The following is a 22,281-nucleotide window of genomic DNA, read 5'->3' as shown; positions in this document are numbered from 1 at the left end:
TTTGGTCCAACTAAATTTCTCTTTTTTCTAATTTATGTAAAAATATTGGCATCGTTTTCTTTTAGCGGGTGATCTTACTTTAAATTGTGAGGCTGCAGGCTGGGCTGGATGGCTGGAGCTGGACACGAGAAGGACTGGAAGTTCCTTGGGAAGTTCATTATTTTTTTATTATTTGCTGTTTCGAATATTATTTGCAATTTACTTTTTCGTGAAATCGTGAGCAAATTTAAAATTTAGTTCGTTTCTTAATTTTAAGTCGACTCACGGGAGTTTAAAAAAAATCTGGCAAAAGTGCATCTCGTGTCCAATGCCAAATACACTAACTCAGCAGTCAGCAGCAGAACTCAGTACTTGATGCTGAGACTATACGACTTGTAATAGTTTTTTGTTGTGTTGTATGCTTCTGACTTCTGCGAACGATGGCTATTTACAGTATATATATTCTTTCGAAAAGTGGAGGATTGATTTATCAATACGATCACACTTCAATCAAAGTAGAAGTGGAGAAAACTTTCAGTTATCCCTTAGATATTCAGTTGTCCGAGAAAAACAAACGAATCGTTGTTGCCTACGGCCTGAAAGATGGAATTAATATTGGACACATCCTTTTGGGTGTTACTAAACTATGGACTTGGACAGTCCATTTTGGACTACTAAACTATGGACTTCGATCGAAAACTATGGACTTCACCAGATGGCGCTGCCTGTCCGAAACTATGGACTTTGGGACCTAAAATATGGACTTTAACCTGCAGAAACTATGGACTTCATCAGATGGCGTTGTATCCGAAACACTGGACTTGGCGTCTAAAGTATGGACTTTAAATTTAAGATAGAAAAGCAAGCTTATCAGCTCGCCGCGAAGGGATAGTCGTAAGCCAGTTGAAAACTGTCTTAAATGACAAATTCAAGGCCTATTGTTAAGTCGGACTTATTCACAATTCATACTTTTCTTCACAGACCTTTTTGTCTTAAAATAGGATTTTTCTGTCACAGTTCTATATCCTTGCAAGTTATTTACGTTTAGTTTGCTCAACTCATATTTTCCTATTTTAACACAAAAAGTTCAACAATTGAATTTAAAAAACCATCTTTTAGTCTAATAACAGCAAAACATAAATGCAAATCTGGATGTTGCGTCATGGTTGGGTCATCAAAAATTGCGTCATCACGGCGATGCTATGGACATCTGGTGGTTTTTAATCAAGTTTAACCATCCATTACGAATATGTTTCAATAAAAAATATTCGACAAGAAAAAATTAATTTTGAACTTAACACGTTATTTTAAACTTAACGCGTTAAGTAAATAACAAGCACGTTAAATATGGAAAGTGAAATTTAAACCTAAGGTGAACAAGTTGTAGTCGCCACCGCAAGATGTCACCAGTCATTAAGTAAAAAAATTGTAGTCGCAACCGCCAGATGTCACTAGTCGTTAAGTAATTATTTTAGCAGTTTTTCATTAATTACAGGAGAACTAATTAAGTAAATGAAATTATTTTTGTTCTGGTCGCACCGCATAGTTTTTCTCTAATTTTTAAGACCAAAAAGTCTGAAATGTGTCGTAAAAAGCCCGAGCTATGGAGCGTTACATACATACATACAGACAGACAAAGTGACATGGCCTTTTTTTTTCTGCGTATGCGATTATTAGCTTCGCCCTTCGGGCTCGCAATAAACTTGGCTTAGATCCGAATATTTTCGCTTAAGTTTTAAACGGTTAAATGAATATATCTTTTAATTAAATTTAAGAAAACAACAAATCCATTCTGAATGGTGTATTGCGAATATTAATACACGATTTACAAGGTACATTTTGAACATTTCAAAAAAGGTTAATTATTATTCTTGATTTGACATTTGAGAAAAGAAATAAAACAAAGTCATTCAAGGTTTAAATGCAAGATGAGCAATACCAGGGCACTTTTTTGCACTTGATGGCAGATTCGGGTATGTTCTCGCATTCCGGATGGAAATATTCTTTGCAAATGTTGCACTGTACCATAACGTGAAATTTTTTAGGAAGGAGTTTATGAAATCCAAAGTCGGGCATCCGACACACACAGAAGAGGGGAATGGAAATTTGTTTCTTTGGTCTCCAATTTGAACGCGTTCGGAGTCCTTTGGTTGGAAAAGGAATGATTGCGCCGTCGGAAATGCATTTCATTAGATGGGAGCGCATTTGTGACCCATCAAACCTCAATTCAGAGGGATTAAATGAAAATGCCAAGGCTGTCGCAAATGCGATGGCATATAATCCGCAACTTCCGCTTTCTTTTTGGCTTTCGCATTACCCATTATACCCATTATTTGTATCCCTTTATTTTTTTAAGATATGGTAGTGGTTTTGTTAATAATGGAGCTATTGATCTTTTAGGTACACAGTATGAACACATTTCTCAAAAGAGGGAATTAATTTTAAATCTGCTGCAGAACCGTTTATGTCTCTAAAGACTGTTCTTGCCCTATACGTTGTTTTATATAAAAGCAAAAGTCAATTTAAAAAAAATGAGATCTTAAGTATGAATCGAAGATATAAAAAGCATAGCTCATCATCTGATAAAAAGCTTAAACCTATTAATTAAGCAAAAAAGATATGTAGCTCATGCTTCTCTTGCAGTTGGTGCTTTACTTGGACAACCCGAATTTTCAATTTTATCTTTGGAACCGGGTAAACTTAGTGAGAGTAATGTGGATATAGGAGGAAAGAATATTAGTTAAATTCGCAAATAGAAGATTGAAAATATTCAAGAGATTTTGCCTTTAATTAACACGGAAAAACATCTTGTATTTAAACCGTTTTATAGATCGGATAAAGCAAGACAAAATTAATAAAAAATAATACTTTAGAAGAAATTTAAAAAAAAATAGAATATTTTACAAAAATATATCCTACCGCCGACGGAATTCTACCAAGCAGTGTTCTGGCATTTGTTACTATTATTATAATAAAAAACAATGAACCAAAATGGCTTTAAAAAATGGCTTTAAAAAAGTAAGTGTCCCGCCAGCTCTAGAAAGCTCGTGGCTTATTGTAGTTTATTGAACGGACGTTAAATATATCAAACAAAAAAATGATAGAACGATTCGTACTTCGTAGTTTATGTTTTATGTTGAATTTGGATAAAGTCCATACTTTTCAGGAAAAGTCCATAGTTTAGTATGGCCATTGGTGGAGCGTTCTGGTTCTAAAATATGGACTTTGACAGGCAGCGCCATCTGGTGAAGTCCATAGTTTTGCACCGAAGTCCATATTTTAGTAGTCCAAAATGGACTGTCCAAGTCCATAGTTTAGTAACACCCCATCCTTTTAGCAGTGAACGGAAATCAGCTGAATGGAACATCACTAGGAGATGGGCAAAAAGTGACTGCTTTTTTAGCTAATGAATCAAACTATCCTGTCAATCTGAAATTTGGAAGGCCAAAGCTCAGTACTAATGACAAAATGTTTTTAGGTAGTGCTAGTTTTATTAGTACATTTTGAAACTATAGAAATATCCAATAAAAATTTCAACATTTTTCTAGCCAGCGAGTTTTACTTGTTTTTATCTCATTGCAAGGCAGCTGAGTCCTGTACTGGAGTCATCTGGAATTGAAGTTCTTGAAGCTAATACATTTAAGCTACATGGCTTTCAGACCTTAACAGGTATTTTGTTGTTATTATTAATGTTTTCTCTTTGTTAATGTGTTTCCTCTGTTATTGTTCAAGGTATACAATTCCTCATTGTTACTGAACCTAATCAAATGAATGTAGAACATCTTCTTCGAAGGGTATATGAACTTTATGCTGATTTTGCATTAAAGAATCCATTTTATTCCCTTGAAATGCCAATAAGATGTGAAAAGTTTGAGTCCAATTTATGACTAGTTCTAGAACAACAAGAGGAAAGTAGTGTTAATACTGCTTAGTTTTAATCTTGGTCAAAGAAATTGTGTGCATATTTTGCCAAAATACTGTGTTTTACTACGTCTACCTGCTGTGGACGGAATGTGGTTTTTTAATGTAGTGTAAATTTTTTTTCAGACTTTTGTAGGTCATGTCCTTTTTTGATTGTTTTTTAATAAAAAACATCGCAAACATCCCTTCGGGTACCCTGCTAAAGCAGGTAGCTGACAATATCTCAAGTCCAGTCCTTCAAATAATGAGTGTTTAGGCATGTCTAATAGATGGCGTGTTAATTGTGTCAGTTAGGGGCTCATGGCGGTTTGCTGTCAAAAGTGAAGCTATCTTTCTTTCGAAAATTACCAATGTATTTACTGGTAAATTCGAGCGATTTCATCTGTAGATTGTCGGTGATGTGTTCTATTCCTTGTATATGTTGGATACACTTAATGAATCTCATCAACTTATACAGGAGAAAACGTGTTGAAAGGGTCGTGCGGCTTACTGCTTCAAAATCATTGTTCAAAATCAATATGTGCCATCAAAATGAAACAGGTAACAACCATTACTAGCTTTACCAATACAGTATTGCTGAAACATATATTCTTCTCATCTTTTATTAGGATTCATCATAATTGTCTGCTGTTTGTATTGGACTTGCTAGATCGCCAATCCCAGCCATTTCCCTATTTTGAGTGTACACTACTAACTGTTTAATCATTTCTAGATCATATATGTCAAGCACATTGATGACAAACTATGAACAAGGTGACTTAATGTTTTTTTATTTACAAGTTCTTCATTTCAGGTTTCTAACACATTGGCATGACAGATTTGATGAGCTAAGTCATATTTTGAAGGAAAAGGACAAGGACCATACAGTCAACAAGGTTCCTTGTTTGCTAACCCGTTGGCTGCTACCCTTCCATCTCCCTGTTTACTTCCTTACACAGGTCCTATTGATTTGAGTATAACTTTTTGTCGCTAAAACCTTGTTTGAATATTATTGTCATCCAAAAAAAATGTTTATTCCGCTTTACAGGGTTTACAGGGTAACTCTTTTGCTACTGATCACATCAACTGTTGTAAACTGACGAGAGGGTGCTGCAATTCAAGACTGATACATTGTGTAGTTGTTAGATAAATGACAAGTGCATATCTGGGCTCCCTTCTTTTCTGTGGCCCCGTTTCCCTAACTAACCAACGCCCGCCGGTGGTCACTCACCCGCTGTGAAACCAGGAGGAGGAGAGGCTCTGGTCAAACGGGGACTTGGAAGGCTCACATGAGCCCATCAGATCATGTGATCTGATGAAAACTTTTGGAGGGTCATGAGTCTAACCCAGAAGCCTAGTATGACTATATCTCCCCGGAAAAATATGCCTCGTACTTCTCTCTTCTTCTCGGTCCAGATCAGATACTATCTCTGGGGGCCGTAGACAATTCTCACTAGATGTGCGAGTTAAAACAAAGCAATGCGCAGGCGTGTGCGCCACCAAATGATACAAAAAGCGATGATTGTTGAATTAGTAAAATTTGTAATTTGACTGACGTAGATTTCCGTAAAAATAAATCATCGCTTTTTTCCCATTGGATGGCGAATTGCTTGCCTTATTGACTCGTACTAAATAAGAAAAGAGGAGTTTCGAACCGGACGCTCTGTTTATTAAATTTAATTATTTCATGTGTTTCTTAATAAATTTTTGATAAAAATTTTGGTGTTACAAATTTATTTATTTTGATTATGCATGTTGCAATTTTTTCCTAACATTTGCGGTTGTGAACTGTGAGACTGAACAACAGAAGGAATGCATGTGTTCATTATTTTTTTAAATTATTTGCCGATGTAATTGCAATTTACTTTTTTCTTTGTTGTGAGATATTTAGTTCGTTTTTTTCTAATTTTATCGACTCACGCAGTCACGCTAGTTATAAAAAAAATCTGGCAATGGTGCATCTCGCCTTCAATGCAATCATTCCGTTCGCGCCTTTATGGACGCCTTACTGTCACTCTGTTAGGCAAGGAGTAAAGGAGTTGGCACTCCATATGTCACGAACTGCTTCAATACAATCGAAACTCGATAGCGGATGAACACAGTGTATTTTTTAGCGAACGATTAGCACCACGTACAGAGCTGCACTGTAGCTTGCCGCCCGCGTCAGAAAAAAACGAAATGAATGGGTTTTCCGCCCATCTCGGGATCTTCCGCCTTTCTCCACCTTTTCTTATTTCTCCTTTGTTGGTGTCTGGGTTGCCAAATGAATATTTGCGGACGCGAATCTGGTCCGCAACAGTCCCGAGGCCACCGACAGCTGCAATTAGGCGTCTTTTGATCCTTCTGAAATTAAACAAAGTTTTGTTACCGGGCGTTTATACTCGTTGGACTCCGTTTTCACAGTGACATGCCGGACGATCCCTTCGCCGTCCGGGTACACCTTCACTACAGTCCCGACTGGCCATTCTCCCCTCCTAGTGTTTTCGTCAATCACGAGTACTCGATCCCCCACTTCCGCATTTCGATTCGGCATGAACCATTTCTTTCTCTCAATTAGGGTAGGGACGTACTCCCTCATCCATCTCTTCCAATATTGCTCCACGATGAATTGCGCATATCTCCAGCGCCTTCTTGCGTTGTCTTCAAAGGTGCTGTGGTCGTCTGGCGGTACATATTGATGAGGTTGATGAAGGAAATGGTTTGGCGTCAATGGGTTGGCGTCGGTTGGATCGGTGCTCACGTTTGTAAGTGGACGGCCATTCAACAATGCCGTGACCTCGACGAACACGGTCACCAGCACCTCGTCGGACACCGTACGCTCATTTAAGACGGCCTTTATGGCTCGTTTGCTCGCTTGTACTAGGCGTTCCCACACGCCGCCAAAATGCGGGGCTGCGGGAGGTGAAAAATGCCACTGCGTTCTTTTCTCAGCTAGTTTCTTCGGCAGGCTGGGGTCGCTGATGAGGTTATCAAAGGCAGTTCTCAGCTCTTTCTCTCCGGCGGTGATGTTAGTTCCATTGTCGCTGTACGCCGTCGCTGGCGTGATTCCGCGACTGCGAGAAAACCTAATAAAAGCCATTATAAACGAATCGGCATCCATTCGGTAGACCATCTCTAGGTGGACGGCTCGCGTTGCCAGGCAGGTAAACAAACAGGCCCACCGCTTTTCTCTTCTTCTTCCGATGACGACTGTGAACGGGCCAAAAAAATCTAATCCGATATTTGTGAAGGCCGGTTGAAAAGGTTCCACTCTCGGTTTAGGTAATTTTGCCATCATCGGTGGGGCTGGCCGCGCGCGTTGCATTTTACACTGGATGCATTTCTTGACGACCCGTCGTATGGCTCTTCTGCCCTTTAATGGCCAGTAGGCCGTCCTAACCTCAGCTAAGGTTCGTTCCACTCCAGCGTGAGCTGTGCCGCTATGAGCTTCCATGATGAGCCAGGTGGTAAGCCGGTGGTCAGGATCCAGCACTATAGGATGGCGAGCGTTATAGGGTTCGTAGGCATTCTCTATTCTTCCGCCCACTCTAACGATTCCGTCTCCGTCTAGGAAGGGTGTTAACTTTAATAAATTTGAGGTCCTCTTCAACAACCGCCCGGCTTGCAGCGATTTCACTTCTGGGGCAAAACATAATTCCTGCGCCTTTTTAATGGCTATTTTTAGGGCACCTTTTTTTTCTTCCACTGCTACTGGTGCGTTTGTATCAGTTGTCGGGCTTATCCGTCTTGTGATGTTGACCACCGCATCAATTAAGTCGGCCAAGCTTGATTTTGTGCTAAATAAATCGCTGATTTCGTCGGTCGGGGTAACCTCTGTTGAGCCAACAAACTTTTCTTTAATTAATTCCAAATCTTCCGTTTTCGGCTCCTGGCGGTCGTGATACTGTGGCCAGTTTTCCATCGGATCTTTTAGGAACGGTGGCCCTTCAAACCAGCGATGGTGGTTGTACAGTTGGGTTGGTCGTAGGCCGCGGCTGCAGTCATCTGCTGGATTGTCGAGGCCGCCTATGAAACTCCAATCATCACTACTTGAAGACTCCGTCACTTCGTTTACTCGGTGATGAACGAATGATGAGTATCGCCGATTTTCTGACGCCAGCCATTTTAATACTATTTCGGAATCGGACCAAAACCGGACGGAACGGATGGGCAGTCGTAGTTCCTTGCGCACCATGGATGCGATCCGGCTTGCTAAAACTGCCGCTTGCAGTTCGAGTCGTGGAATCGACAAGCCTTTTATAGGCGCAACCCTAGATTTGGCAAAAACAAATTTAACATCAATTTCGGTTCCGCTTTCCATTCTGATGTAGCAAACGGCTCCAAATGCCACTGCCGATGCGTCACAACACACATGCAGATCAAAATTTGTTTTCTCCTTTTGGAATCGGTGATCGCGAAAGCACCTTGGCACTGTCAGGTCTCCTACAAATGGCAGCTCCGCTCGCCATTTTTCCCAGCTGTGGATGATGTGCTCGGGTAGCTGGTCGTCCCATTTCAACGGTTCTTCTTTGGGCAGGGAAGTTCTGCTCGGCTGCGTCGTTTTCCATACCTTCTGAAATAATACTTTGGCATAGGTGGTAACAGGTAACAAAAAACCTAGCGGGTCAAATATCTTGGCGATTGCTGCCAACATTTCTCGTTTTGTTTTAACCGCCACTGGTTGTAGCGTCGTGAATTGAAATCGATCCAATTGACAATTCCACATCATACCTAGCGATCGCTCGACTGGGAGCTCATCCAGGTCTAAATTCAATGATGAGTGAACTCTTTCGCTCTCCGGTATTGATGCGAGCACAAGACGCGACGATGACACCCATTGATTCAATCTAAAACCTCCGGCCTTGAGCGTTTCCGTGATGCGCTTAACTGTTTCGATGGCTCCGTCTTCAGTCTCGAATGAGTCGATGAAATTATCGACATAAAAACTGGTTTTAACGATGTCCGTCACCTCGGGGTATTTTTCGTAGGCCTCGGCTGCGTACTGCAGCGCGTATAGGCATGATGTGGGTGATGACACGAGTCCAAATACTTGCACTAACATCTGAAACACTTTTGGCTCCTCACCACTCCCTGGGCGCCGCCAAAGGAAACGTTGTGCTGACTGGTCGTCTGGGTGAACTCTTACTTGGTTGTACATGGCCTCGATATCCCCTGCCACCGCCACCGGTGCCTCTCGCGATCGGATTAGGATGCCCACTAAGCTCGCCAATAGCACTGGTCCACGTAGTAAGTGATCATTTAACGACGTATCTTGAAATTTTGCTGCTCCATCGAACACTACCCTGATCTTGTTTGGCTTATTCGGGTTGATGACGTAGTGGTGGGGTAAGTACCATACTCTTCCTTTGGCGCCTCCCAGCTCTGATGTTGCTAATAACCGGGCGTGGCCATCAAACACATATTTCTCGATCGCGGTCACATATCGTTCAGCTATTTTCGGGTCTTTTAACAGTCGTTTTTCCACTGACATAAAGCGTTGTAGCGCACCTGTTCGATTGTTGGGAAGTTCCTTTCTTGGAATTTTCCACGGTAGGCCAAGTTCGAATCGCGAGCCCACATTTCTTATGGATGAAGCCAGCATCTCGAAAGCCATGGTATCTTCTACTGACATCTTTAGCGGCGCTGTCGATGTTCCAAACGTTTCGGTGGCGTAGAAATTTTGCACTACTGTAACCAAGTCTGCGTCGCTTGGATTTTCTACTCCGGTTGAGTGGCAGGATAAATTCTTCTTACTGGGCCCCTTTAAAATGGAAGCGGGTATCCTACCGATTACAGTCCATCCGAATGGCGTGAGTTTACCTGTCGGTTCTTTCCTGTTTTGAGACTTTTTGGTGGCAAGTTGGCGGTGCGCATCCTCCACGTCCTGCCCAATCAACACGTCGACCTTGCCTGAATCTATCTCTGGTAAATCTAAGTCAGCGAGATGGTCCCACCTAAGCTTCTCCTTTGGCCAGTTGATCCTCCTATCTGACCCTTTAATTGACGGCACCACGATAGCTTCTTCCACATGGAATTTGTTTCTTTTATCGATTGACGAAATATCAAATTTTATTAACTGCGTCTGGATGAGTTGCGAGTCAAGGCACGATCCCAGATGGAGGGCGTCGGGGTGTCCTGACACTCCAATATTCTCAGCAAAGTCTTTTCGCATCAGAGTTATTTCACTTCCTGGATCTAACATCCCCAAGGTACGAAACGCGCCATTATGAACGATGACCCATATTGGAACGATTGCGACCAAAACTGGAAAATTAATATACAACCGCTCGATAAGGGCTACTGCGTTACCTGACCGACGCGGGAAAACTCGTCCCGATCCATGAAGGAGCGGGTGATGAAACTGGGAGCAGTCCATTACGGTGCATTTTGTCGACTTTTTGCATGCGGATGAGAAGTGTTTCCGTCCAAGGCATCTAAAACAATGCTTTCCTTTCGCGACTGCTTCCGCTCTTTGGGTGGGTGAGAAGTCGATGAACGTCTGGCAGAATGCTAGAGGATGCCCTGGATTGGCGTGGCACACCGTGCAAGTGTTGTCTTCATTTGTTGTATTTTGAATAGTCGCCATTCTCACCGTCGGGCCAAATTTTACCATCTTGGCTGGGGGTTGCGGCGATTTTTGCGTGGTGCGCGATGCTGATGCGCCCAAAAATTCTTCTGCTCCTACAATACCTTCTATCCATTTGTCAAAATCGGCAAGGCCTGGCACTCTTGGTCGTAGTGGGTAGGCGAACCTTCCCCACTCTCTTTGAAGCTCGCTTGGCAGGACTCTAATCAATTGGCTCACGATGTTGGAGTATGATTGGCCTTCTTCTTGATTCACACTAGTTACTGCATCTTTCACTAAGGCCGCCATGTTGACCAGTGATTTTAGATCTCCCGACGAGAATGGCTGAAGAGCTAATAATTCTTGGACGTGGGCATGCATGATGGCTTGGCGATTACCATATCGATCAGTTAGGGCCTTCCACGACGTCTGGTAATTAGCCGAGGCCACAAATAAATTGGCTACTCTCCTTCGGACGTCCGGTTCCAAATTTTCCCGAAGGGCTAGTAGCTTCATATCTTCTGGCATTCGGGTGTTGTTGATGAGAGCGCCGAATGAGAGTTCGAAATCAGGCCATGTTCGGGAATCTCCGTTGAACGGTGTAATGGATAATTTTGGCCATGGTCCTCTTGGTCTTTTCTCGTCATCCGAGTCATTTATGGAGGAAGTAAACCTTGGCTTGAAACTTGATTTTCCCGGCGATTTTAGGCCCTCCAATTGACGCTGGTATTCGATCTGTAGAGTGAGGTCCTCTTGTTCTCGTTGACTCTGTTGTCGAATGTCCTCCAGTTTACGTTGCTCATCGAGCTTCGCTTGCTCTCGCTCAAACTCCAATTCTAGTCTTCTCTTTTTTGCGTTAGGGGCCGCGTCCAACTTCTCCTTCTCCTTATTCGAATATTCTTCCGCTGCCTTTCTACATCCCATATAAAAGGTGTTGATTTCAGCTTCCCATTCAATAGCGTCTTTCTCCTTGCCCTTATCTGCTTGCTTGTATTTGGCATTTACTCGCACCACCTCGCTGTAAGCTTCTTCGAGTACCGCTAAAGCTACGTTCACGTCATCTGCCGTTCCTCCTCCGTCGACCAACGTCTTGAGGTGGTTTGCTTGACGGGTGTGGCGACGTTTAGCGCTGGTGCGGATTGCCAAGATTGTTTTTGCGTCGACTTCCTCTTCGCTCTCGCTTGCGGACCCCATGTTTCGGGTTTGCGATAATCTAAAAAACACAATTTTCAGAGACGATTTTTTATAACTTGCTCAACAAGTTTTCGAATTTGACAACGGGTTTACCTGGACTAGTTTCAGAAGCGTTGTCTAATTTTCCACGTAGTGGATTCTCAATCGGTCACCCTGTATCTCTGTTTCGAATTAACCTGAAACCAGTCCAGAAGCGAATTAATATGACTTCTTTTACATACGGTATCATATCATATTTTACCTGAACTTGGTTCAGAAGCGTGAAGTCGTATTTCGGGGATTTTACTTCTTTAGCGGTAGCGCTTGCCCTTTTTCAAGATTTCGAAGTTTACCTGAAACAAGTTCAGAAGCGTTATATGACCTGTAAACAAGCCTTCGAAAGACAGACCCGTCCTTATTTACCTCTTTAAAATTACATTAGTTAAAACCCAAATATATAATTTGTCTGACCACATCAAGCCCCGTTTCACCCTTAGTCACAGTCATACTACTTAACTACAATTTCTCGTGGATATTTCCGATAATAAAAAAGAAGTAAGAGGGGAATACGGAATTCAGAGCTAGCAGCGATATTCCCAGGGCGCCCCTCGCGGATGGTATTAGAACCATAGATATAAGGGAGGTATTAGAGGGCCCGAATGGTGGGAGTCCAAAACCCAAAGCAAGATCGCGTAAATTAATTTACAAGAGTTTGTCCGCACACCATGCCAAATTTCCCACAATTTTCATACAACCGATAATCGAAGGGAGGAACCGAACGAGACGACACATTCTTTCTTTTTTACTAAAATTGCGGGAACTTTTACATTTTACACTTGAAATGGACCCTGCGCGTTACAAAGACTTAATTTACTAATTGCGTGTAGTTACGACGTCCGCCCCTTTCCATTTCATGAACAATTTTCTCCATCATTGCCACTTAATTTCAAGAGTCTGACGTAAGATTATTTTAGGCATTCATACGAATTGATACGAAGTAATGTTAAGTTTCGAGACTTACTGCGTGGCGGGTCTGGGTCGCCTACCCAAAAAAAAAGGGGCGTAAACTCACAGTGGCTGTCTGGAAACGGCACACTTGTTCCCGGGTTTCGGCACCAAAAAATGTCACGAACTGCTTCAATACAATCGAAACTCGATAGCGGATGAACACAGTGTATTTTTTAGCGAACGATTAGCACCACGTACAGAGCTGCACTGTAGCTTGCCGCCCGCGTCAGAAAAAAACGAAATGAATGGGTTTTCCGCCCATCTCGGGATCTTCCGCCTTTCTCCACCTTTTCTTATTTCTCCTTTGTTGGTGTCTGGGTTGCCAAATGAATATTTGCGGACGCGAATCTGGTCCGCAACACCATACCTAGACCTTTGTGGATCGGTTGTTGGCAGATCGGTCGTCATTGGCCTGCCAGTTGTTGGAATATATTTAGCTGTTGTCCTAGGTAGTAGAGAAGTGATTTCAGTGTTAAGTTTTTCCTTGTTTATGATATTGCGGTTTGGGTCTTTTGAATAGTAATGTTGATTGTAGGGAGATGTTGACTTTAATGGCGAAAACGTAGAATTTTACGAAGGTAAGCAGATTTCAGAGCCAGCCACGGATTTGTAGTCGTCATTTCTGGGAGTTGTTTCACATTATCGGCTTGGTTATTATGTGGGTAAATTGCAAACGATGATGACGAATAATGGTCGTCAGTTTGCTCAGGAGATTTTAGAATAACCCATGGAATGTCTTATTGATAGTCGTTGAAATAAGTTGTGGGTGTGCAAACGGTCGTCGATGATGGCCGCTGACTTGTTTTTTGACGAAGGGAAATAGGTGACTGAATCCGACGAATGTGATGGATGGCTGGATTCGGGGGATTGCGAGATGAGCCAAGGTTCGTTTTCAGGATTGTTGTCATTAAAAACAGCTGGTTGTTTAGTTGGTGCTGTGCTAGTTGAAGTAGTTTTTGGTACTTTTGTAACGGGAATTTGATGTTTGAGACCATGGCTGGGCTTGATGATTATTCTAGGCCCTTCTCCGGCTTCAAAATCTTCGATTTGTCGATTTATCCATCGTCGACTGAATCTGACGTTTTCCTTTCTGACTCCAATCTTCTTGTCATTCACACATTCACCTGATTTTTTGAATATTTACTTTTGTATTGTTCATCCAATTTTGAAAGTTGTATTACCTTGAAGGGTAAATGACAAGCTCTCAGGGTTTCCGTCGCCGATTCCTGTATTATCCATAATAATGGTCACATCTTTTGGTTGGTGGTTGTCGACGTACCACTGGAAGGGCGGAACGTCGCCAATGCGCCCGCAAATTCTACATTTCACAAGTACAGATTTAACGGGATTGTTATTAGATCAATTTCAGAGTGTACAGGCGGAATATTGGGCATACTTTGCTTCCTTCATGAATGGATAAACACGGTAAAATCCTCTAGCGCATCCGACCACATCCGGAAATCGACTGCGACAGTCCACCCTCAACGTGATTCGAGCCAGACTGCAATTCTTACTCGGTACCTGGTTACCAATTTAGATTTCTGTTTAATGCGCAAATCACCGTAACGCTTTATTGAGTTGTATAATACCTTGACAATCCAGCGGCAAACTAAAGGATAAGCGCGTTCTTTCGGAAATTGTGACGATTCGAACGGTGTGAGTCGATCAAAGGACAAGGGGACCACGATACCTCCGCAGGTATCTATTACGTTATTTTCGTGAATTATTAAAAAATTGAATAATCTTAGTCAATAGTTTTATACCTGCAGAATTTCGATCCCAACTGTCAGCGGGTGGATTGGTGGTTGTTTGGCCAACTAAACGGCGGCTATCCGTGTCCGGAAGAAAATCAGATGTTGCTGGATGGATGAGATTTTGTGACAATCGTAGAATAGTTTGTGGTAGATCGTCATTCATCTCGTGTACTCTGGATCGAATACGGTTATGGACGATTGACTTTCCGTCTCAATCGACTTGCTTCTCAAAAAAGGTGTTTTTCTTAATAGAATACGAGATTTAATTGTCACTAATAATTAAATAATTTTCAGTTTTAGTTCTGTGATAGGTACTACCTGCCGAAGTGAACGACACGACGAGAATGCAATGGATGACAAACACAAAGAAAACTTGTTGGCGCATATCGACTACCTGCTCAGGTGAAATTTAAAAATAAAACGTCTAAATCTTAACCCCTTAATGATAGACTAGACAGACAACAATTGATATAACAATAAATAAAAATTTACCTTCCAGGTTGATCGTCCGATCCATGGCGAATTGAACGACATTTAATATGGCAAGTACGACGTGCCTAACCAGTGAAAAAGTGTACGTACAATTATGTGGTGTCCTAACTCTTCTTCTGGTTGATAGGCAATAATGAGACGCCCAGTTGGACTGAGAGTTTGAAACTGTAGCAGTTATGGAATTAAGTGGCAACAACAAGTCGTTTTCTCCAACACTCTCACAAGAAACAACTAGTAAACTCATTTTACACCAGACTACACAATGAACACTGTGTTTATTATATCCCAGCATTCAACTATTTAAAAAAAGTTGCCCAGAGGTTTTTTCTTTGCTCTTTTGAGCTCATCTGCACCATATAAATTCTGTCCTCTTTAAGCAAATGAAACGAGCGAAACCGCAGAATAAGAAACTTCTTCAACCGAAAAATCTCTTGTGATAATGTTTTCGTGAATTTCCGTGACACGCATTCCATGCAGATATTATTTCACGCTCGCTCGACTCACACGGGAATGCTGTATGTGTAAGTTTTAAAATATTTTACTTGCTCAAGGAAAATGTAACCGAATCTAAATTTCTTTTTGTTTTGTTTTTTTAATAAAGGAAAGAACAAGTTCTCACAAATCTGGCAAAACCGCACCTGGAAAAACCCCGTCAATTATCTTTTCGCGCCTTTGAATAAGGGAAGAGGAAATGATGCCCATATTCATCGTTCGTGCCTTCATGGTGTCAAGTTTCTTAATCAGCGAGATCAACTGTCAAGTTTGGTAATGATGACTAAAACAAATTATTATACATGACATTCTGCTTGGTTTATTATTAGTTGGTGCTATTTTGCATGGATAGTGTCGTTGTTGGGCATGCACAAATGAGTTGCCAAGCACGTTGCCTACTTATTTCACTGTTACGTCTCATGGAGTCTCGGTATCCTCTATTCAGTAAGTAAATTACATTTTATTCCTTATACTAGTGCACGTTTTTCCCATGGAATGAACGTTTTTTTATAAAGTTTTTGGTTATAGTTTAGGTCCCACCGATTTATTTATCAACCACAAAATGAGAGATAGATAGTAGCATAATATTTATTTAGGCCTGATAATTTATAACTGAGTAATTACTGCTGTCAATAAGCCATATGATTATCAGACATATATTATGTTTCATTGCTGTTTCTGTTATTTCTGCTGGTTTTTTCCGCTTCCCTTTTGATTTCTTCCAATTGCGACGTGATGTCAGAAATGGCTTTGTCGATAATGATGTCATCGTTAATCACAATTGGCCGTACCCCGTTTGTGGCCGCCTTTGAATTGCTGTTGGGGACATTAAGAACCGGACTTTTGGTTGTGAGTGAAACCTTAGTGCCTGATTTTCGGGTCGTAGTTGATTGTCGTTTAGTTTGTTGACGAACGGTGGGGGAAGTAGGGCGAACTGTAGAAACACGAGTGGACGAAGAAACAGAGCAGATTTAGTTGCTGGTTTCTTGGCTGCAGTGCTGGGACGAACGGTGGTCGATGAGAAGTGAGTCGCTGTTGTTGACTGAACTGAACCATTAGATGTTTTGTTAGACGGGCGTTGAGTCTTCAATGTTGGCTTGTTTGTCGATGGACTGGTCGAAGAGCGATGGGTAGTGGGTGGACGGACCGTAGTCATAAGGGCTTAGCTGAAGTAGATGAGGTCGTTGATGCCTTTAATGGGGAATGATTTTCACTAACGGGAGATTTTAGAATAACCCATGGAATAGGGGAAGTAGCGTGCGGGGTGACGTGGGGAATCTTTGAGAGATTATTCACAGGACTTATTGACGAATGAATCGCTGCTGGAGCTACAATCTCATTTCTAACGACATTTGGAACTACGTTTGACGAAGAAGATATCTTCGTGTCGGACAGCGGCTTCAGGATGACCCAGGGAATGTCTGATTGATCTTCAAAATGGTTAGAGGTCGTTTTATTGAAGTTTTGAGTGTTTGTCAGGATCGAGCTGATGGTCGTGGAACCAAAGATCCCAGGTGTGATTAATCTCGGCCCATCTCCTTTAACAGATTCTTCCCTCAATCGATTCACCCATCGAGCAGTGGACCAATAATTTTCAATATCGACGTCAATCTTCTTGATATCCGGCCTGATTTGAATACATTCGCCTAAAATTCACCACAGAGACACAGAATCAGGTATACAACATTCAATTGATTCATCTAATTATCTTTAAATGTAATTTTACTTTGAAGGCTGAAAGACAGACCCTCGGAACGGCCGTCATTTAATCCAATGTTTTACATGACGATGGAAACATCTTCCAACTTTTGGTCGTCTACGTACCACTGGAAGGGCGGAACTGTTCCGATCCGGCCGCAAGTCTTGACACAAAACAATGATGGTAATTAAAGGAAATATAATTTTACAAAGAATCAAGTACTTTGCTTCCTTCATTATAGGTGTCACGGTGTAGTATCCCTTTGTACGGCCATCCACATCGGCCAATCGACTCCGGACATCCACTCTCATTGTGACTCGAGTACGACGGCAGAGCGTACTCACCTGCGAATGTAATTGATTAAATTATTAAAGCCGTTATAAAAGTTTTATTTTTACTTTTGACATTCCATATGCAGACGAGAGGATAATTGCGTTAAGTGAAGAAATGCGACGATTCGTGGAACGAGAGTCGATCGAATATCAAAGGGACATGGATTGTTCCTCCGCACGTATCTGTTTTTAAATTTTTTAAATTATTTATTAACCCCTTTTTGTATTCAAATGTAGACAAACCGTATTGGTCAAAAGTTATGGGTCGAGGTGTTGTTGCACGGGCAGTGACTGGATGAGCTGTTGGAAGTGACGGGCGTCGGGTGTTGGGACGTCGAGTACTGGTCGAGGACGACGGGTAGGCGGTTGATTTAGGTTACTCTCAAAGTTATTTACTGAAGTGACACTTGCCAACGTCGTAGGTGGCGGCAGTGTTCCAGGATTTTCCATCCAGGGAATAATATTGGTCAGATCCACACCCGGAATGAAAACCCTGGGTCCTCCAGCGACTACCGAGTTTTTCCACAGCTGATGCAGCCACTGACTGTTGCTGGAATTCTTGCCATTGTTGTTGATAGTCACGTTTGATAAGTATGCCAAACATTCACCTATCAGTTTAATAGAAGTAATTTGTTTTTATAAGGAAATGAAAATTTTTAAAAGTGCCAGTACTGTACCTTGGAGGGTGAAAGACAGACCGGTGGATTTGTCTTCTTCAAGTCCCATATTCCGCATGGAAATGGTCACAGTTTCCGGCTGTTGGTCCTCGACGTGCAACTGGAGAGGAGGGACGTCTCCGATGCGGCCACAGATTCTGTTGTATCCCATAATGAATCATTTTATTTTTAAGGTGAACTATAAACTTAACTTTTGACTGTATTACTTGGCTTCTTTCATAAAGGGAGAAACGCGGATGTATCCATTTGTGCATTCCTTGTCATTGGGCAGTCGACTGCGTTCGTCAAGTCTCAAAACAATTCGACCGTGACGGCAATTTATGCTCACCTGGAGTCGACCCATCATCACCATGAATTTTGAGGGCAAATGTGATTTTCTACGTACCTTGACATTCCAAGTGCAGATTGATGGATACGTTCTCGCTATTGGGAAACTAGTCGACCGGTAAGTTTCCTCGATGACTTTATTATTCTGATCGTCTGACAAAGGCACAAGGATGTTGCCCCCGCAAGTATCTGCATGAATGATTGCATTGAATTTAATATGTTGAAAAATGATATGGCGTATTTCTTTACCGGCTTGATCCCAACTGTGAACGGGATCTTTAGTTTCTGCTGGATGCCTAGTTGGTCTTGGACGTCGGGTCGTAGTAGCCGGTCGTCTGACAACGGGTTTAACTGTTGTGCTTTTCTTTACAGCATTGGCCGGACGACTGTTTTTACGGTAATAATCCTCGTCGTATCCGCTGCTGTTTAAGGATGTGGCCAAAGTTGTCTCTGCCAAGGTAATAGGCGAGACTGTTATGTAACTGCTGTTTTGCGAAAAGTCTTTAGCCGAATCATCTAAATAATAAGTTAATGAATTAATGAACATGTTGTCATTTGAACTACAGGAAATGATTTATTTACCTGCCACGGTGACGGATAAAACGAGGCTGAACAGCAAGACGAGATGGCGCATTTCGAGTATCAACTGAAACAAGTTCACCTTTCGTAATTCAACGCAACGAAAATGTAGGAAACTTGTTGAAGATGTTGATATGCTTCAGAGACTACAGTTGGAGAAACACTGACTGCTGGATGAGGAGCGGAAGCAAACAGTAAGGCGATGTCACACCTAACCGTGGGCTATATAGTTTAACAGTCTTCTTATTAGAATGAAAACCAGCACAGCGCTGCTAGTTTCCAGGACGTTTTCTGTTCTACAATAACATCATAACTTACGCACTTGATTTGTCACGTGGTGAAAGTCCTGCAAACGACGTTCGACTAGCTTACTTCTTTTATTTGCGGCTGTGCCTCAGTCATTGTATATAAACTTATAAAGAGTGAGCTAGAAGAGGTTTGAAACGGCGTTCAAAATGTTCGTAACCTCAATTCCATTTAGTTTCTAGATCTCTAATTGCGCCCTTTTTTTTTAAACATCTTCACTTGTAAGAAAAAGGTATCCTGTGTTGTAGGAATTAAGCGGAATTAAGTTGATATGGCGACATCTGCGTTATAATAAGGTGGTCGGCATCCACTAAAGACAATGAAACCTCTAGCCCGAATATCTGGCTTATTCCTTCAAGCAAAAGAAACGTAAAATGCCTTTTTCAAAAACCATTTTCTTTGGAAAAAAAAACATGTAATGATCTTATTGTTCATTTCTTTGAAACATATGGGCGTTTTCGCCATAATAAAAGGCTGGTACCATAGGCCTTTACTAGTAACAAATCAAGCATGCCAAACTTGCTAAACACATTATTAAAACGTATTAAGATCACTTGTAGGTGTACACTTTATCATTATATCAGATCACAGTGTTAAAGTATACTCAAATTCTATTTTGCTACTGCCAAAAATTTGTTAAGAGAGGAATTCCTTTTTGATATAAACCTATTGTCAAGTGTCAACACTATCGACATGCTATCGAGGACGAGGAGTGTCTTTATTTTAAATAGGAACTTAATTATTACACGCTCGCTAGTTTTGAGTTTAGTAAACTGGTGTGTAATGGGTCGTTCAATGCAGTTAATTTTTGTTTATTGGATGTCCTCGTTATAGAAGTTGAGACCGTATATCATTTTTAAAAAGCAAAAAAATTCAATCTTACGGAATATCTCTACATATCAATGTGCCCGTGTATCCTGTTAAATTTTAATTAGACTAGTCTAGTTCTAGGAAACACGATCTTCGATTAATAAGAGTAATTCCCGTCGATTCACTATGATTGGGTAATTTTGTCATTTTTGCATTAACAACGAGTAATGTTTGGGTCCAGTGGCGGTTGTCAGTAGGACGCTGATCAAGTTTGCCGGTTTGCGGAATTTTGCATTTGTTGGTCAGTATTTATGCGGGATAAATAAAATATTTCAATCCGATGATTCAAATATCCACCAGGTTTTCGTGTTTCGTAATTCACCCATGGCCATGGGAATTCGCTAATCATGTTTGATTGTATTGGCAACTGTGTTCTTTAATGAAAATTCAAGCTCGTGGATCGTCTGCTGTTCCTGGCTTTCGTCAATTTTCGCTTACCTTCATGACTGCACGTTAAAATTTGGTAATTTGGCTTCAAAAACTTGTAATTTGCACATAGCCATACGACTGTTTTATATTTAGACAATTTTTTGCAGTTTCGTCACCATAATTATTAACGCGAAATAACCGAAACATTTTTTTTTCAATCTAAATTATGTCAAAATTTTCGGATAAGTCGATATAAAAGAGATTAAAATAAATAGAAGCTATACGTACTGAAAGATTAGATCCTCTTCCATCCAATTTGAGTTGTGTTTCCACTTAATGAAAACCTGAGTTGGCTCGTAAGAGCAAAATCTCTTGTATTGTGTTCGACTTGACTGGTGTTCACATAAATGAACACGGTGTACTTTGTGATAAGGAAGTGGTGGTTCCTGAGAAGGAATAAAATAAGGTTAGGGACATAATCAAAGAGAGAGCGAGTAAAAATTTAGCTACCTGTGAAGACAGGCTACACACAAGGTGAGAATCACTCGTACACAGGGTCAACACCCAGAGGTGTATAGGCCTGGGAGGGAACATACATTATAATTAAGGTGATTGACATGAATTCATAAATAACACATACCAATTAGTGTCCTGTGACACACAAATGTCGGATATATCGTCACACACTAGATTCAACTCGAGTGACGTCTCTGAAGAAACATACGACACAGAATTAGTAGGGAAATGCAACATAAATTCATGATGGAAATACCTTAGAATAAGAAGAACGACACACACACACACGGGTCCTTAAACCCAGTAAATTGACTTTGGGCAATCACGAACAAATCAGTTAAACACGAGAGAGAGAGAGTGAAAGCCCAGAATTCAACGTGGTTTACAGACGACATTAATTGACAATTGAGAGGGGGAAAAAGGAGGGAGGGAAAACGTTGCCAAATTTCAGACGGGGTGCGCTTTCGCCGATCCATCCTCCCCCGAGGCCGGCTCGCCGGCCGAGCTGGATTCCAGAAGACATAATTCGGTAATTCCTCGCCGGAAGATTCCAGTTGGTAGTTGGACGTCGACTGCTCGGACACAGCCGTCTGACCCAGGATAAACTTGAACTATGTGTCCGATGTTCCACTGTCCGCGGCCGAGTGTCTTATTTATTTCGAGAACGATATCTCCCACCGTGAAGTTTGGCCGCTGCACCTTCCATTTCTTGCGGGCGGCCAGAGATTGCAGATACCCTGACCTCCAGATATCCCAGAATAAGTTGAGCAGCCGTTGTAGATAGCGATAATGTTCACGAGGGCTTGCATCATCGAAACATCCAGCTGGCGGGAAGGCGGTCGGCGATCTGTTAAGGAAGTCGTTCGGTGTGAGCGGCCGGAAGTCCTCGGGATCGGAGCTCACATATGTGAGCGGCCTGGTGTTCAATAAACCAGCGACTTCATATAAAAGAGTCCTCAAGACGTCTTCCGTTGGGTGACGCAGACTCTTTCCTTCTATCTCCAGTGCGTTGTAAAGGGCGCGTTTAGTCGATTTGACCAACGACTCATGAGCGCCGCCAAAGTGGGGTGTACGTGGAGGCTGGAAATTCCAATCAATCCCTGCCTTCTCCATGAAAACGGGAACCTCTCCGGAGGCGTGTAGGGCCTCGACGGCTTCACGTAGCTCACGTTCCGCACCAACGAAATTCGTCCCGTTATCCGAATGAATAACCGCCGGCTGGCGGTACAAAGCGATGAACTTCCTCAACGATAGCAGAAAATCC

At 41.8% G+C, this 22,281-nt stretch overlaps 3 protein-coding genes and 5 long non-coding RNA genes across 14 annotated transcripts; 3 read left to right on the top strand and 5 right to left on the bottom strand.

Annotated features, from left to right (window-relative positions):
• The first annotated feature begins 320 nt into the window (after window positions 1-320).
• On the top strand, window positions 321-5,542 carry LOC124344156. Of its 6 annotated transcripts, none has more exons than XR_006919566.1 (8): window positions 321-612; window positions 3,317-3,457; window positions 3,528-3,648; window positions 3,712-4,108; window positions 4,170-4,295; window positions 4,358-4,440; window positions 4,509-4,853; window positions 4,928-5,542. It is a non-coding gene; the product is annotated as an uncharacterized LOC124344156 (long non-coding RNA). The 6 variants fall into 6 exon arrangements; XR_006919569.1 differs by having other exon boundaries at window positions 3,712-4,295; window positions 4,509-4,653; window positions 4,718-4,838; XR_006919565.1 differs by having other exon boundaries at window positions 3,712-4,295; window positions 4,509-4,653; window positions 4,718-4,853.
• A 423-nt stretch (window positions 5,543-5,965) lies between these two features.
• Window positions 5,966-12,187, bottom strand: LOC124321124. The gene is made up of 4 exons (XM_046784029.1): window positions 11,859-12,187; window positions 11,711-11,793; window positions 10,168-11,636; window positions 5,966-6,222 (listed from the first exon to the last, which is right to left on the bottom strand). Exons 3-4 carry the CDS (start codon window positions 11,615-11,617, stop codon window positions 6,203-6,205), a joined length of 1,470 nt encoding a protein of 489 aa, XP_046639985.1. The 5' UTR covers window positions 11,618-11,636; window positions 11,711-11,793; window positions 11,859-12,187; the 3' UTR covers window positions 5,966-6,202.
• A 784-nt stretch (window positions 12,188-12,971) lies between these two features.
• On the bottom strand, window positions 12,972-14,521 carry LOC124321711. Its single transcript, XM_046784246.1, has 5 exons — window positions 14,368-14,521; window positions 14,194-14,306; window positions 14,001-14,125; window positions 13,786-13,922; window positions 12,972-13,728 (listed from the first exon to the last, which is right to left on the bottom strand). Exons 1-5 carry the CDS (start codon window positions 14,519-14,521, stop codon window positions 13,310-13,312), a joined length of 948 nt encoding a protein of 315 aa, XP_046640202.1. The 3' UTR covers window positions 12,972-13,309.
• A 154-nt stretch (window positions 14,522-14,675) lies between these two features.
• Window positions 14,676-15,370, bottom strand: LOC124328633. Its single transcript, XR_006916404.1, has 2 exons — window positions 14,851-15,370; window positions 14,676-14,752 (listed from the first exon to the last, which is right to left on the bottom strand). It is a non-coding gene; the product is annotated as an uncharacterized LOC124328633 (long non-coding RNA).
• A 1,323-nt stretch (window positions 15,371-16,693) lies between these two features.
• Window positions 16,694-19,053, top strand: LOC124328617. Its single transcript, XR_006916378.1, has 9 exons — window positions 16,694-16,782; window positions 16,890-17,018; window positions 17,076-17,224; window positions 17,283-17,393; window positions 17,460-17,731; window positions 17,796-17,964; window positions 18,017-18,223; window positions 18,750-18,835; window positions 18,944-19,053. It is a non-coding gene; the product is annotated as an uncharacterized LOC124328617 (long non-coding RNA).
• On the bottom strand, window positions 17,471-19,059 carry LOC124328602. Of its 2 annotated transcripts, XM_046787455.1 has the most exons (7): window positions 18,960-19,059; window positions 18,627-18,893; window positions 18,436-18,566; window positions 18,257-18,378; window positions 18,051-18,187; window positions 17,617-17,981; window positions 17,471-17,556 (listed from the first exon to the last, which is right to left on the bottom strand). In XM_046787455.1, the coding sequence occupies exons 1-6, from the start codon at window positions 19,009-19,011 to the stop codon at window positions 17,632-17,634; spliced, it is 1,059 nt and encodes a 352-aa protein (XP_046643411.1). In that variant the 5' UTR covers window positions 19,012-19,059; the 3' UTR covers window positions 17,471-17,556; window positions 17,617-17,631. The 2 variants fall into 2 exon arrangements, with proteins under 2 accessions (XP_046643411.1, XP_046643410.1); XM_046787454.1 differs by having other exon boundaries at window positions 18,257-18,566.
• Window positions 19,060-19,070: 11 nt separating this feature from the next.
• On the top strand, window positions 19,071-20,676 carry LOC124328624. The gene is made up of 3 exons (XR_006916392.1): window positions 19,071-19,150; window positions 20,433-20,595; window positions 20,655-20,676. It is a non-coding gene; the product is annotated as an uncharacterized LOC124328624 (long non-coding RNA).
• Window positions 20,677-20,849: 173 nt separating this feature from the next.
• Window positions 20,850-22,278, bottom strand: LOC124328875. Its single transcript, XR_006916527.1, has 4 exons — window positions 21,274-22,278; window positions 21,142-21,211; window positions 21,012-21,081; window positions 20,850-20,947 (listed from the first exon to the last, which is right to left on the bottom strand). It is a non-coding gene; the product is annotated as an uncharacterized LOC124328875 (long non-coding RNA).
• Window positions 22,279-22,281: the final 3 nt, after the last annotated feature.

The sequence above is a fragment of the Daphnia pulicaria genome, chromosome 1, assembly GCF_021234035.1.
Source record: "Daphnia pulicaria isolate SC F1-1A chromosome 1, SC_F0-13Bv2, whole genome shotgun sequence".
Lineage (NCBI taxonomy): Eukaryota > Metazoa > Arthropoda > Branchiopoda > Diplostraca > Daphniidae > Daphnia > Daphnia pulicaria.
The sequence above is the reverse complement of the archived record's forward strand: the minus strand, read 5'-3'. Positions and strand labels throughout refer to the sequence as shown.